At 42.7% G+C, this 16,519-nt stretch overlaps 1 protein-coding gene across 1 annotated transcript; it reads left to right on the top strand.

Moving 5' to 3' along the window:
* Window positions 1–446: 446 nt before the first annotated feature.
* Window positions 447–14,950, top strand: TAF13 (TATA-box binding protein associated factor 13). Its single transcript, XM_062193461.1, has 4 exons — window positions 447–536; window positions 1,388–1,466; window positions 9,880–9,977; window positions 13,699–14,950. The coding sequence occupies exons 1-4, from the start codon at window positions 510–512 to the stop codon at window positions 13,867–13,869; spliced, it is 375 nt and encodes a 124-aa protein (XP_062049445.1). The 5' UTR covers window positions 447–509; the 3' UTR covers window positions 13,870–14,950.
* The last annotated feature ends 1,569 nt before the right edge of the window (window positions 14,951–16,519 follow it).

The raw sequence follows: 16,519 nt of genomic DNA, 5'->3' as shown, positions 1-16,519 counted from the left end.
TCTCATTGTTACAACCCAAATCCTTCTCCATAAAATTTTAAATCGTCTCTATCTAAGGATAGCGCCCCCTTGAGAACTAGTAGTGAAGTATAGTATCCCACAATAATTAACAAAGTACTTGGGATCAATAGTGCAGGCGTAATTCATTGCACTTTAAAATACACCCCTCACTCAGAGCAAGACCGGGGGATCGCCCTCCTACGCTCCAGGTCAGGAGAGGTGGATTCAACACGCAAAAGGAGACGTAAGGGCATAAGAGGATACACACTGCCTGGTGCATTTCTTTCAGTTTGCTAAATTTTAGTTCCTTCCTCGGGACTGCAGAACCCAGAGCTCACGCAGCTAACCTACAGACCGTCTTCTTTCTGCGGTCGCTAGGTAGCTCCCCCTCCCACGCGTGCTTGCAGAGGCCCCGCCCCGCCCTACGTCACCGGAAGTGACGCAACGGAAGTAGTAAAAACCCGCTGAGAGCGAGCCGGCGCGGCACTGTAGGTTGGCGGGCTAGTGTAATGGCAGATGAGGAAGAAGATCCCACCGTGAGTGACCGCCTTTGTCCCAATCCTCCCTTTGGCTCAGGCTTAGTGACGGAAGCAGAGTTCAGAATGGGGTGTCTTCCTTAGTGAATTCAGTCGAGAGAGTTCGGGGACCAGTTGTGCTTGTCTTTTCCTTCAGCTTCATGGTTTTAGTACTACGGGGCAGGACGTGAAGAAGTAGTGGGAAGGTAGCCCCTTTCCCTTCGGATTCGGGCTGAATCTGCCAGACACTTTGTGAAACTAGACGATCGTCAGAGCTAATCACTCGTGTTTGTTGGTGCTCGTTAAATGAACCAACAGTCTGGCTGCTAACAGAATTGGATATTTATTGTGAAGTGTTGGAGAAATAAGGGACCGCAGATCAGGAGCCTGGATTTCAAAATCTCCATTCTCACCGAACAAGTTATTTAACTATCAGCATCGGTTGTTCTTGATATAAAAGAAGGTTAAGACAGATAAGGGGAGTTTTTAGCACTGCATAAGCAGGTGCTTAGTTAAAATTTTTCCTTTTTTGCTGCAGGGAGGTAGGCTTGGATTCAGTATCGGTCCTTGAATGGCAACACTGGCTAGCAGTAGACCAACTTAGTTGGTTTAAAACAAAAAGAACTTGGCGGCCGTTAAAAGGCTTACGTGTCTAGGCAGGATTGTAGTGGACATTGTAGAAACCATTTTTGCGGGAATTGGAATTTTGACTAGGTAGTCTCTAAGGGCTCTTTAGTGCTTAGTTATGATTTTTTGCTGCTTGCTTTTAGGCGTTTTGGCCTGATATTAGTGTTAAAAATGAAAGCAAGTTATTAAAATATCAAATGCAATGCAATCACTTGACATTTCTATATATACATTTTAACTTCTAGTTTGAGGAAGAAAATGAAGAAATTGGAGGAGGTGCAGAAGGTGGACAGGGTAAAAGAAAGAGACTCTTTTCTAAAGAATGTAAGTTGTATTTGACAATGATTTTATTATAGATCATGTAAACTTTTGGACATGTCCTTTGGAATAGATTTATATTCTGAAAATGTTTGCAAGGATAATATTCTCAAAATTGCCAGTAAAGTTCAGTTTAATTTTTGCCTTTTTTTTTTTTAAAGATTTATTTTTATTTTATTTGAAAGAGTTACAGGGAAAGGTAGAGACAGAGAGAGAGGTCTTCCATCCACTTGTTCACTCCCCAGATGGCCGCAATGGCCGGAGCTGTGCTGATCCGAAGCCAGGAGCCAGGAGCCAGGAGCTTCTTCTGGGTCTCCCACATGGGTGCAGGGGCCCAAGCACTTGGGCCATCCTCTACTGCTTTCCCAGGCCGTAGCAGAGAGCTAGATCGGAAGAGGAGCAGCCAGGACTAGAACTGTTGTCCATATGGGATGCCAGCGCTTCAGGCCTGGGCGTTAACCCACTGCGCCACAGCAGCAGCCCCTCAGTTTAATTTTTGAATCACAGATGCTAACCCCAGTTTAACATATAATTGTGTTTTAAATTGTACAGAATTTAAGTGAGGGAATATTGTTATGTCTTTCTGTTAGGCTGTCACAAAAACACACCAAACACCGGAGTAAGGGAAAGGATTTATTGGGAAAAGCCAGCAGACCGGAGGGGTGAGGTGATGAAGGGAAAAAGGGAGAGGAGAGTATAAGAGAGAGACAGAGAAGAGAGGAGCTAGTGAGGAGAGAAGAGAGAGAGCAGAGAGAGAGACGAGAGGAGAACAGACGAGAGGAGCCAACAGAGCAGGAGAGAAGAGCCAAGAGTTCAGGAAATGGCCCTTTTAAACTTTGCCAGAGGGTAGGCAGGGAAGCAGGAGCAGTGAATCCTATTAGGATGGGGGTGGAGCTTGACACTGGTGGTTGGGCCCTGTGGCTACCTGGCTTTCAGCAATGGCAGTGGAGAACCAGGGCATAGGATGTAAATCAGGGTGTAGATCACGCCATAGATAAAACTGCACCAGTTTCCTAACAAATATGATCAGTGTTTCAATTCAGGACAAAACAACATACCTCCACGTTTTCCTGGCCCTTACCTTTGCAACGGTAGAAGCAGGAGTTCTTTTGACTGGGCACTGAAACAGGTGCTGAGGGTAAGGGCTAAAGGCAGTGGACTAAAGGCAATGAACAAGGCAGGAAGGTGAGGAACAATGTGAGACATACAATGGCATAGAGATGATATAATGTGTTAGTGCTTTGTCCCACTCCCTCAGTAGACAGATTTTACCCTTTTTAGACAGCAGCATGAAGAAAGGAGATCTGTTCCTACTGCTGATAGTCCAGGACAACATTTAGGGAGTGCAGTGGAGGATGGCCCAAGTGTTTGGGCTCTGCACCCCATGGGAGACCAGGAGAAGCACCTGGCTCCTGCCATCGGAACAGCGCGGTGCGCCGGCCGCAGCGCGCTACCGTGGCGGCCATTAGAGGGTGAACCAACGGCAAAGGAAGACCTTTCTCTCTGTCTCTCTCTCTCTCTCTCACTGTCCACTCTGCCTGTCAAAAATTTAAAAAAAAAAAAAAAAAAAAAAAAAGTCATCATGAGAATAGCTTTTTATCTCCCAGTACGGATTCCTTTATATCTGTATAGCTGGGTATTGAGAGATGAGACAACACAGATTTAAGAATACCTGTTTATTAAGGTTGGGACAGATACGAGCAGTTTACATGTGCTGTTAAAACTGCACATCAGTATGTCTTTTTTTATTTGAAATTTATTTGAAAGGCAGAGTGACAGAAAAAAACAGAGATCTTCCATCTGATGGTTCACTCAAATGCCCACAACAGCTGAGGCTAGGCTAGGCCAGGCAGACGCCAGTTGCCCAGAATGCCATTTGGGTCTCTTACGTCGGTGGCAGTGGCCACAGTACCTGAGCCATCACCTGCTGCCTTCCAGAATCACAGCAGCAGGAAGTTGGATTAGAAGTAGAGTAGATGGGAGGCAAACGAGGCACTCTGTGAAATGCCGGCCAAGGGTTGTGGGTGTCCCAAACTGTGGCCCAACCTGCCACGCCATAATACCCACACCATGTGTGTGTGTGTGTGTGTGTGTGTGTTTTAACATTTATTTGAAATGCTGAGTTAGAGAGAGAGAGAATCTTCCATCCACTGGTTAACTCCAAATGGCCACAACAGCTGGAACTGGGCAGGTCTGAAGCCAGGATCCAAGAACTTCTTTTGGGTCTCCCACATAGTTGTGGGGGCCCAAGCATTTGGATGGTCTTTCTCTACTTTCCCAGGTCATTAGCAGGGAGCTGGATTGGAAGTGGAGCAACCGGGTCTCGAACTGGTACCCATATGGGATGGTGACACTGCAAGCAGTGGTTTAACCTACTGTGCCATAGTGCCAGTCCACTGCCATGTTTTTTTTTTTAATAGCAACCCTTTTCTGTATCTTACCTGAAGCTGAACATTGCTTATCCCATCTCTTTGATAATATTTGTTACATTTGTATTACATTTTACTTACTTTACCAACATAAGAAAGATCACTATTCCAGAGTATCTCAAAGTGATGCTTGCACAGTTGGTTATTAGCAAAGACCTTTGTTATACTTGGATTACTTTATCTTTATGATGACAAGAATTTGGAATTTTCAGAGTCTTCTCCATGTCTTATGAGTCTTCATATATCTTACTAAGATCTGTTTGCCACCAAAGGTGGGAAATGTCCAGATGTGTGACATCTTTTGGTGTGGCCCAGCCAAGACAACCACAGGCAGGACTCAAAATTCAATATATCTATATATAAAGATTCAGCAAATCTGTAGCAGGCTAATTCCTAAGTTGATAATTTTGTATGGCCTGCAAATGATGTTATAAGTATCCAAATAGCTCTTGGCAGAGAAAAGATTCCCCACTCCTCTTTTTGAAGAAAATAATTTTTAAAATAAGATTTATTTACTTATTTATTTGAAAGGCAGAATGACAAAGAGAGAAAGAACCAGCATCTGCTGGTTCACTCTTCAAATGGCAGCAACAGCCAGGTCTGGCCGAGACCAAAGCCAGGAGCCACGAATTCCATCCTGGTCTCCCACGTGGTTGGCAGGAACCCAAGTATATGGGCCATCTTTGCTGTCTTCCCATGTGCATTAGCAGGATGCTGGATTGGAAGTGAAATAGCCAGGACTCAAACCAGCACCCTGATCTAGGATGCTGGCGTTACAAGTGGTGCCTTAACCCACTGTACCACATACTGATCCCAGGAAAAAAAGATTATTTTTAATTTATTTTTCATTTTTATTTGAAAGGCAGAGAGACAGAGATCATCAATCAGCTTAAACACTGTCCAGATGCCTGCAACAGCTAGGGTGGGCTGGGAGCTTGGAATTTTATCCTGGTCTCCCTTCTGGTTGTCCCGTACTCCAGTACTTGAGCTGTCACGTGCTGCCTCCTAGGATACACATTAGCAGGAAACTGGACTGGAACCAAGCATTCTAATATGGGATGCCGGCATCCCAAGCGGTTACTTCAAGTGTTATACCAAGTGCTTGCCCTGAGGAAAAAAAATTTTTTAAAGATCTTTTTTATCTGTTTGAAAAGCAGAGTTAGAGTGAGAGATCTTCCATCCACTGGTTAACTCCCCAAATGGCTGCAATGGTTGGGACTGGGCAAGACCAAGCCAAATCTGGGAGGCTGGAGCTCCTTCCAGGTCTCACACATGTGTGGTGGAGGCCCAAGTGCTTGGGCCATCTTCTGCTTTCCCAGGTGCATTAGCATAGAGCTGGATCAGAAGCAGAGCAGCAGGAACTCAAACCGGCACTCTTATGGGATGCTGCTGTCAAAAGCAGCAGCTTAACCTGCTGTGCCACACCACCAGCCATAGGAGGTTTTCAAAGAATTTACTGGTATTTGTTTATGCTTTACAGACCCGTTGACCAAATAAGGTTTATATACTTTCTGTGTAACCTATTTCCCTTTTCCATGAGGTATGTTTTTCTGCTGGTGAATTCTACCCATCAAAATGTTAGTGACAAAGTATCTTACTCAAGGGGCTGGCAATGTGGCACAGCAGGTTAACGCCCTGGCCTGAACTGCTGGCATCCCATATGGGCACCGGTTCTAGTCCCGGGTGCTCCTCTTCCCATCCAGCTCTCTGCTGTGGCCTGGGAAAGCAGTAAGAAGATGGCCCAAGTCCTTGGGCCCCTGCACCTGCGTGGGAGACCCAGAAGAAGCTCCTTGCTCCTGGCTTCGTATTGGGGCAGCTCTGGCTGTTGTGGCCAACTGGGGAGTGAACCATCGGATGGGAGGCCTCTCTCTCTCTCTCTGCCTTTCCTCTCTCTGTGTAACTCTGACTTTCAAATAAATAAATAAGTCTTTAAAAAAAAAAAAAGTATCTTACTCAAATTATTTAGGAAAAGCAGTAAGGCTTATGGTGTAGAACCCTGACAGATGTCACTTTAGCCATGTGATCAAAATTAGCCCCACCAGTAATATGTATTGATATCACATACATCTGGTAAGATGCATTAAGGGGATACCTTAAGCTGGCGCCATGGCTCAACAGGCTAATCCTCCGCCTTGCGGCACTGGCACATCGGGTTCTAGTCCCGGTCGGGGCGCCGGATTCTGTCCCGGTTGCCCCTCTTCCAGGCCAGCTCTCTGCTATGGCCAGGGAGTGCAGTGGAGGATGGCCCAAGTGCTTGGGCCCTGCACCCCATGGGAGACCAGGAGAAGCACCTGGCTCCTGGCTTCGGATCGCCAGCCACAGCAGCCATTGGAGGGTGAACCAACAGCAAAAGAAGACCTTTCTCTCTCTCTCTCTCTCTCTCTCTCACTGTCCACTCTGCCTGTCAAAAAAAAAAAAAAAAAAAAGAAAGAAAGAAAAAAAAAAAAAGGATACCTTAAATAACCTCTTGGTATCCTTTCTAGTAATGTGTAACCTCAATCTAATCATGAGAAAACATCAAACTCACATTCAGGAGGGCCGGCGCTGTGGCGCAGCGAGTTAACACCCTGGCCTGAAGTGCTGGCATCCCATATGGGCGCCGGTTCTAGTCCTGGCTGCTCCTCTTCCGATCCAGCTCTCTGCTGTGGCCTGGGATAGCAGCGGAAGATGGCCCAAGTCCTTGGGCCCCTGCACCCACATGGGAGACCTGGAAGAAGCTCCTGGTTCCTGGCTTCGGATAGGCGCAGCTCTGGCTGTTGCGGCCAGTTAGGGAGTGAACCATCGGATGGAAGACCTCTCTCTCTCTCTGCCTCTCCCCTCTCTCTGTAACTCTGACTTTCAAGCAAAATAAATAAATCTTTCAAAAAAAATTCACATTCAGGGACATTTTTCAAGACCAGTATTCTTCAAAAATGTGAAGATCTTGGAAGAAAGGGAAAGGCTGAGTAATTGTCACAGACTAGAGGAAATGAAGGAAATATGACAACTAAATAGTGTGGGATCCTGGAACAGAAAAAGGATATTAGTAGAAAAACTGGTAAATCTGACTAAGATCTGTACTTGTACCAATGTTAATTTTTTAGTTTTGATAAATGTCTATGGTTATATAAGATGTTAACATAAGGGGAAGCTGGATATAGGGCATATGGGAACTCTGAACTATTTTTGCAACTGATCTGTAAGTCTAAAATTATCTTAAAAAAAAAAAAGGCAAAGAAAAATGACAAATTCCAAAAAAGAGAGAGAGGAAATACTGGCTCCTCTGCTTGTTTTTTTTTCCTCTTGTATCTGGACCTGAAAGTTCTTGCCAGTGTAAACCCTGAGGATACCTTTGTGCCAGGCTGGCTTCCAGCTCAACCCTTTTTCCCTTCCCTAGGCCTGCTCTAATTTTTTCTCACTTCTGCCAGTTTTTGCTTCTTCTAAATAGGAATTATTCTTAATGTACCCATTCTTGCTCTTAGAAGTATTCTGGGAACTCCTTCCTTTAAAAAAAAAATTTACATCTAATAAATTGTACAAATCTTAAGGTGGTTTTATTGTATGCGTATCACCACACTCAGGTTACATTTCCAGCATTTTTACTTTTTAAATTTTTATTTATTTATTTATTTGAAAGGCACAGAGACAGAGAGATCGTCCATTTGCTGGTTCACTCCCCAGGTGCCTGCCACAGCTGAGGTTGAACCAGGCCAAAGCCAGGAGCTTAGAACTCCATTTGGGTTTCCCACATGGATGGCAGGGACCCAAGTTCTTGAGCCATCATCAGCTGCCTCTCAGGGTACATCAGCAGGAAGTTGGATCAGAAGCAGATTGTGGATTAGAATCTAGGCTTTCCAACATGGAATGGACATACTAAGCACAATATTAATGACTTGACAGCATTTTTAAACATTTACATACACTTTGGAGAATCAGATAAAAGTTGTAATTCTTCCCAGAAAATGCACCTGTTTATAGATGATTTATACAAAATTTCTGTAGAATTTCAGGGGAGTTTCCAGGATTTCTTGAGGCTTATCTGTGGACTAACTGGAAGTTTATAGAGTATAGGATGAGAATCCATATGGATCCCATCTGTCTGAAACTACCAAAGTGTAAGCCTCGTAAGGGTAGGCATAGGGACTCCGGAACTGGATTGGCTGGCTTCAGATTCATATTCTACCTCTCTAGCTGTGTGACCTTGGGTAATTCACCTAACTTGGTACGTCAGCTTTCTCTATCAGATGGGGATAATTAGAGTGTCTACTTCAGAGGATTGTTGTGAAGATTAAACTAAAGTTAACAGTTAAAACAGTACCTGGTGTAAAGAAATGTAATTATTAGCATTTAAAAAATTTTTAAAAATAATTTTATTTGAGAGGCGGAGTTACAGACAGGGAGAGGGGGAGAGAGAGGTCTTCATTCCGCTGGTTCACTCCCTAAATGGATGCAACAGTTGGAGCTGGGTGGACCCGAAGCCAGGAACCGGGAGCTGCCTCCAGGTCTCCCACATGGATACAGGGGCCCAAGCACTTGGACCATCCTCCACTGCTTTCCCAGGCCATAAGCAGAGAGCTGGATCGGAAGTGGAACAGCTGCAACTCAAACTGTACCTATATGGGATGCCTGTGCTGCAGGCGAAGGCTCAACCCAGTATGCTACAGCATCAGCCCCAGCATTTATTTTTATTATTCTGCAGTTAGACTTTTTTCTTTTTCATTTTCCCTTCATTTTCAAATTAATCCTGAAAGGGTTTTATGAATAGTTGTGTTGATCTAGGAAATGAAATTGTCAAGATTCTTTGTATTAAGCTCTCTGTTTTTTCCTTTTGATTACCCTGTTTTGTTTTTTTTTTCCCCTATAAGAAGATTATTGGTGCACTTTCTCTCCAATGTCCTTTCCCCTATGATAGCATCAGGAAAGATTCTGCCATTATCCCACTGATTCACCTGCTCACGGAAAACACTTCCAGAAAAAGCTAAGCCATTGCTACCTATCTTGTCCCTGCTATGTAGTCTCATAGTTAAAAGTATCCTGAGGTTGATGGGAGTAGATGACAGAGATTAGGAAAAGAATAGCAATATTAGGGTTTTGGGGCCGGCACTGTGGCGTAGTGGGTAAAGTCACCGCCTGCAGTGCCAGCATCCCATTTGGGCACTGGTTTGAGTACCAGCTGCTCCATTTCCTATCCAGCTCTCTGCTATGGCCTGGGAAAGCAGTAGAAGATGGTCAAACCCTTGGGCCCCTGCACCCGTGTGGGAGACCCAGAAGAAGCTTCTGGCTCCTGGCTTCAGATTGGCGCAGCTCCGGCTGTTGTGGCCAATTGGGGAGTGAACCAGTGGATGGAAGACCTCTCTCTCTGCCTCTCCTTCTCTCTCTGTGTAACTCTGACTTTCAAGTTAAAAAAAAAAAAAAAATTAGGGTTTTGTAGCTAAGAAGAAAGGAGAGGTTTGTTGGAGGCCAGATGGTAATAATTGGTCATAAGACTGTGGTGAAAACCTTTAATACCAAATCCACACTTGAAGACTACAAAGACAAAGTAAATATTTTAACACCAATATCTATAATTTGAATCGGTTATAGTTTATTTGAAAAATGTGCTAGTGAGGCCGGCGCCGCGGCTCAATAGGCTAATCCTCCGCCTAGCGGCGCCGGCACACCAGGTTCTAGTCCCGGTCGGGGCACCGGATTCTGTCCTGATTGCCCCTCTTCCAGGCCAGCTCTCTGCTGTGGCCAGGGAGTGCAGTGGAGGATGGCCCAAGTACTTGGGTCCTGCATCCCATGGGAGCCCAGGATAAGCACCTGGCTCCTGCCATCGGATCAGCGCGGTGCGCCGGCCGCAGCGGCCATTGGAGGGTGAACCAGCGGCAAAAGGAAGACCTTTCTGTCTGTCTCTCTCTCTCTCTCACTGTCCACTCTGCCTGTCAAAAAAAAAAAAAAAGAAAAAGAAAAATGTGCTAGTGAAATGGTTCAGTCTGTTTGAGTAAACAAAAGCGATTGTTCTTTTTCAGTGCGATGTATGATGTATGGTTTTGGGGATGACCAGAATCCTTACACTGAGTCAGTGGATATTCTTGAAGACCTGGTCATAGAGTTCATCACTGAAATGGTAAGATTCTTTTGTAATTGATTTTATTTAATTGAAGGATAGATTTGAAATTCTAAGCTTTAGATCAGACAAAACGTGGCATCCTTTTGAAATCAACTATCCGTTTGAGTGCAATTTTGTGGAAGTTAATATTAATCACTAAGGATGGAGGATGTGCATGTTATTCTGTCCTCCTTCCTGAAAAGACATTACATTCCTGAGTAAATATTTTAAAATTACTGTTTGTTTTTTTGAAAGAGTTACAGAGAGAGATAGAGATATCTTCAATTTGCAGATTTACTCCCCATATGGCCAAAATGGCAAGGGCTGGACCAGGATGAAGCCAGGACCAGGATCTTCTTCTTGGTCTCCCACACAGATGGCAGGGGCCCAGGCACTTAGGCATCTGCTGCTGCTTTTCTCAGGCCATGAGCAGGGAACTGGATAGGAAGTGGAGCAGCGAGTACACAAACCAGCCCCGAATAAAATTTTTTAAATTACTTAATCCCATTACTAACCTAGAGTTTTTTGTGGTTTTGTTTTTTTGCCTTTACTTCTAGTATTTAAAGATAATATAATATATTGCAGTGATCATGGTAACATTCTTTTTATATTTTTAATTTTTAAAAAAGATTTGTTTATTTGAAAGAGTTAAAGAGAAAGAGGGAAGAACAAAGAGATCTTCTGTCTACTGGTTCACTCCCTAAATGGCTGCAAAGGCCATCAGTGGGCCATGCCAAAACCAGGAGACAGGGACTTCATCTGGGCCTCCCACATGAATAACAGGGACCTAAACACTTGTGCCATCCTCCGCTGCCTTTCCGAGGCCATTAGTAGGGAGCTGGATCCTAAGTGGAGCAGCTGATACATGAACCGGTGTCCATATGGGATGCTGTCATCATGGGTGGTGGTTTAATAGGCTATGCCACAACACCAGTCCCAACATTCTTTTTATTCTGCATTTTGTAGTAATATTTCTCATGTTCTAATTGTAATTTTGCAGGGCTGACACTGTGGCTTAGTAGGCTAATCCTCGACCTGCAGTGCCAGGTTCCCATATGGATGCTGGTTCAAGTCCTGGCTGCTCCTCTTCCAATACAGCTCTCTGCTAAGACCTGAGAAAGCAGTGGAAGATGGCCCAGTTGCTTGGGCCCCTGAATTCACGTGGGAGACCTGGAGAAATCTCCTGGCTCCTGGCTTCAGATCGGTTCAGCTCTGGCCATTGTGGCCATCTGGGGAGTGAACCAGCAGATGGAAGACCTCTCTGTGTAACTCTGATTTCAAATAAATAAATAAATAAATAATAAATATAATAATAATAAATATATTATGAAACATAATATAATATATAATAAATAATACTAATAAATTTATTTATTTATTTGAAAGAGTTATACAGAGAGAGGAGAGGCAGAGAGAGAGAGAGAGAGAGGTCTTCCATCATCTGGTTCACTCCCCAATTGGCCGCAACGTCTGGAGCTGCGCTGATCCGAAGCCAGGAGCTTCTTCTAGGTCTCCCACATGGGTGCAGGGGCCCAAGGACTTGGGCCATCTTGTTACTGCTTTCCCAGGCCATAGCAGAGAGCTGGATGGGAAATGGAGCAGCCAGGTCTCGAACTGGCACCCATATGGGATGCCGGAGCTTCAGGCCAGGGCATTAACCTGCTGCGCCACAGCGCTGGCCCCAAATAAAAATCTTTAAAAAAAAATTATGATTATTATGGGCGTCAGGTTCTAGTCCCGGTTGCTCCTTTTCCAGTCCAGCTCTCTGCTGTGGCCTGGGAGGGCAGTGGAGGATGGCCCAAGTGCTTGGTCCTCTGCACCTGTATGGGAGACCAGGAAGAAGCACCTGGCTCCTGGCTTTGGATGGGCATAGCGCTGGCCGCAGCGGCCATTTGGGGAGTGAACCAATGGAAACAAGACCTTTCTCTCTGTTTCTCTCTCTCTCACTGTCTATAACTACCTCTCAAATTAAAAAAAAAAAATTATAATTATTTTAGAGCTCCATATTGATCGTTCAGTTGTGTTCTAATTTACTTAATATTCTTATTGTCTAACTTATTCACAGATAATTTTGTTTTTAACTCAATCATTAATTTTGATTGGCCATATTCATGACTTTTCTCTCCTTTAAAAAAAAATAATTTATTAGTTTTAAAGGTAGAGTGACAGAGAAGGGGAGAGAGAGAAAGAGATCTTCTGTTTGCTTGTTCAGTCCCCAGATAGCTGGCAGGGCTGGGCCAGGCCAAAGTCAGAAGCCTGGAACCCCATCCTGGTCTCCCACATTGGTATCAGAGGCCCAAGATTTTGGGCCATCTTCTGATGCCTTCCTAGGCACATTAGCAGGGAGCTAGATTGAAGCAGAGCAGCGGGGACTCAAACTGGTGCTCCACTGTGGGATACCAGCGTTGCAAGCGGTGGCTTAACCCGCTGCACCACATTGGGAGCTCCTCCCCACCTTTTTTGGATATATTCTCAGGGATGACGGTACTGAGTTTGATTTTTTAGTTCTTAAGGATTTTCATCCTGTGTTTCTCTACGATATAATAGTAAAAAGTTACTTGGAGAATGTGCATTTTAAAAAAATCTTTTTTTCTACCTGTAGAAGTAATTAATATTAAATTATAACTTAGAATGTATAAAAAAAGCACAGGGAATAAAATAAAAATCTGGAGGTTGGTGCCATGGTATAGCAGGTAAAGCTGCCACCTACTGTGCTGGCATCTCATATGGGCGCCAATTCAGGTCCGGCTGCTATACTTCTTTTCTTTACTTCTGTTTCCACTGCCTGGGAAAGCAGTAGAAGATGGCCCAAGTTCTTGGGCCTCTGAACCTGTGTGGGAGACCCAGAAGAAGCTCCAGGCTCCTGGCTTAGGATCGGCCTAGCTCTGGCTGTTGCGGCCATTTGGGTAATGAACCAGTGGATTGACGACTTCTCTCTGCCTCTGCCTCTCTAACTCTGCCTTTCAAATAAATAAATCTTTGAAAAAAAAAGAAAAGAAAGAAAAATCTGTAGTTCTTCCATTTAGCAACAACTAGTACTAATATTGGTTAATATTTTGTCTTTTTTCACATATTTAAACAATTTTATAAAATTGGGAATCATATAGTACATCAGTCTTAGGACCTGCTTTTTATGTTAAATAAGTCTAGAATGTGTCCCCCTTATAATTATATAATACACTATAATGTTCTTATTGCTTCCTGCATTTAATTGAATGCATGTACTCAAATTCACTTACTCAATACCTTATTATTAAATATTTAGTTTCCAATTTTATACCTTTTATATTTTATTCATTAGAAATAATGCTGTGGTAAACTTTTATTTTTGCACAAGATGAACATAAGATGATGGGAGAAGAGGTTTTTTTAGTTTGATTATAAGAAAACCCACCAAATGGAAGAGGACTCAAAGCATAAATGAAATGGTTACAAAAAAAATAAGGAAGTTATTTTGTACAAATAAAGAAAAAAACTATGTGTATCTAAAAAAAGGAAAATCAATACATTTTCATAATTTTAATGTCATTATTACAAACTGCAGTGAAACGTAAAGAGAAATATTGGCAATAACACAGTAGAAAATGGACTTAAGGACATGAGTAGAGAGATAGTTCACAAATGAATAGCTATAACAATTAGAAGAGTAAATCTTCAACCTTACCAGCAATTAACAAATGCAAATTAAAATAGTAAAATATTACATTTCCATTGATTTCAATGTATTTCTTTGTAATAGACTCACAAGGCAATGTCAATTGGAAGACAAGGTCGAGTTCAAGTTGAAGATATTGTCTTCTTGATTCGAAAGGACCCAAGGAAGTTTGCTAGGGTTAAAGACTTGCTTACTATGAATGAAGAATTGAAGCGAGCTAGAAAAGCATTTGATGAAGCCAACTATGGATCATGACAACTTTTGTATTTTCTGAAACTTCATTATCTTCGGAGCAAACCATATATAATAGCAGATTTTCTACAGTAATGTCCTGATATCTAGACATATACATGAAAGACATAGAAACAGTTTTCAGCCTTTATTTTCATGTCTTCAATTTTAGAGTATTTGCGATGTTAACTGCTGCCTTTATACAGCTATACTTGAATTACTTATTGGATTTTAATGACTACACAAAAGTTAAAGTACCTTGCAAATCACTCAGTTCCTTCTGACTTTGGACCATCTAGATGAAGTAGTATTTATGTGTAAGATATGATTGTGCCATTGCAAGCAATACTGTAGCTGTTTAATGTATGAAACCTAAATAGCATGTTTGACTATGATAACTAAGGTAGTGCTTCATGTAAGCTGAAGTTTTTAGGTAAAAGTAGTCTAAGAGGTTATTAACGATAATAAACTGATTTTGTTCTTTTAGGAAGATACAGGAAAATACAGTTTTGTAAGAATGTTTGTCTTAAAATATAATTTGTTTTTAATATTCTTCAGATAAGTTTTTTTTTTTTTTTGAGAAAGTTTCACATGAATGCTTTGTATTGAAAGGCTTTTTTTAATTTAAAACCTTTTGGGACTTATAACATGGTGTTAGTTATGATTTAGGAGAACTCATTTTCCCAGATCAGATTAAAGCTTCTAAAAATAAATACTTTCAGTAGCAGGAATGGCATTGCTTAAAAAGTTGATGGCAGGATTAGCATTTGAGGTAGTGTTTTATTAACATTTGTAAGTACTTGTTCATTGCGGAAATGTGTATTTGACTAAAACCTTATGTGGCTATGGAAATCCCTTTTGTTGTCTAGGATATACAGGTTTTGTGTGTGTTTAGCTTACTGTATTAAATTATTATTGCACTTAGCTTAAAATAAGGATTAAAATTGCATTTAAAGGGATTATTGAATATTACTCTTCCTGAAGCTGAACTTTTTGTGTGCTGCTTATAAACATTCTCTATAAATCAGTACTTGGGAAAATTTTACTTTCTTAACCTATTGATATAAGAAATAAGGTATGAAAAAATAAATAATTAATGCTTGAATTTGTCTGTAATTTATAATAACTTTTTCTCCCAGAATATTATGTCCGTTAATGGTAATATAGCTACCTGCTTAATGTCCTTAAAAATGTTTTTGTACCTTATAATACATTTTAATTGATTCAATGCATAGCTGGGTTGATATTTTTATTTTAAGGCAGAGAGATGACCAAAAAAAATTGGAAAACTACCCCAATCTAAGCTAAAATCAAGGATGGGAGGGAATAATAAAAGATCAGGATCATTATTTTTGCTATTCAGGGCCCGCTTCACCCTAAAAAAGGAACTGGTAGTAACTGGCATGAGAAAAGTTAACCTGTGAAGAGGGGTACACGATATATACATTTACTGGCTTGAATCGTGTCTTGGTCATTTTGAATTTGGAGTGTTTTACTATTCTGCTTAGGATCCTCAAATGTAAGTCTTTTATGAAACTCTGTATTAAAACTTTTTAATGTTGTAATGGAACTTAAACTAATGTAAGCCCAAAAGGAATTTAGTGGCTTACCTAAATAAGAAAGAAGGAATGGGGGCCTGCACTGTGGCGTAGCTAGTAAAGCTGCCACCTGCAGTGCTGGGATCCCCTGTGGGCATCAGTTCGAGTCCTGGCTGCTCCACTTTTTTTTTTTTTTTTTTTTGGACAGGCAGAGTGGACAGTGAGAGAGAGAGACAGAGAGAAAGGTCTTCTTTTGCCGTTGGTTCACCCTCCAATGGCCGCCGCGGCCCGTGCGCTGCGTCCGGCGCACCGCGCTGATCCAATGGCAGGAGCCAGGTGCTTATCCTGGTCTCCCATGGGGTGCAGGGCCCAAGTACTTGGGCCATCCTCCACTGCACTCCCGGGCCATAGCGGAGAGCTGGCCTGGAAGAGGGGCAACCAGGACAGAATCCGGCACGCCGACTGGGACTAGGACCCGGTGTGCCGGCGCCGCAAGGCAGAGGATTAGCCTATTGAGCCGTGGCACCGGCCCTGCTCCACTTCTGATCCAGCTCTCTGCTATGGTCTGGGAAAGCAGTGGGAGATGGCCCATGTTCTTGGGTCCCTGCACCCATGTGGGAGACCCGGAAGAAGCTCCTGGCTTTGGATCAGTGCAGCTCAGGCCATTGGTAGCCATCAGAGGTGTAAACCAGCAGATGGAAGACCTCTTTCTCTGCCTCTCTGTAAATCTACTTTTCAATTAAATAAATAAATTTTTTTTTTTTAAAGAAAGGATGATGCTAACTTCAGGGTTAACTGGATCCAAATACTTGAGGAGAATAAAGACTGCCTTTTACCCTTTTTTTGGTTTTATCCCTCAGTATGGCAAAGGAACATGATGACAAGCAGTTGTAGAGTTGTTTTTTTTTAAGTGCTGATTTTTTTTTTAAAGATTTACTTATTTATTTGAAAGGCAGGGTTACACAGAGAGAAGAGAGGCAGAGAGAGAAGTCTTCCACCCACTGGTTTACTCCCAAACTGGCTATAATGGCTGGCTCCAATGATCCAAAGCCAGAAGCCAGGAGCTTCCTCTGGGTCTTCCCACTTGGGTTCAGGGGCCCAAGGACTTGGGACATCTTCCACTGCTTTCCCAGGCC

Source organism: Lepus europaeus, chromosome 5 (assembly GCF_033115175.1).
Source record: "Lepus europaeus isolate LE1 chromosome 5, mLepTim1.pri, whole genome shotgun sequence".
Lineage (NCBI taxonomy): Eukaryota > Metazoa > Chordata > Mammalia > Lagomorpha > Leporidae > Lepus > Lepus europaeus.
The sequence above is the reverse complement of the archived record's forward strand: the minus strand, read 5'-3'. Positions and strand labels throughout refer to the sequence as shown.

Excerpts from the sequence above, each read along its gene's own strand:
- TAF13 (XM_062193461.1), top strand. The coding sequence starts at position 510 with ATGGCAGATGAGGAAGAAGATCCCACC. Across the intron at positions 537-1,387 it reads ATGAGGAAGAAGATCCCACC|TTTGAGGAAGAAAATGAAGA; the intron begins GTGAGTGACCGC and ends TTTAACTTCTAG. Across the intron at positions 9,978-13,698 it reads TAGAGTTCATCACTGAAATG|ACTCACAAGGCAATGTCAAT; the intron begins GTAAGATTCTTT and ends TCTTTGTAATAG.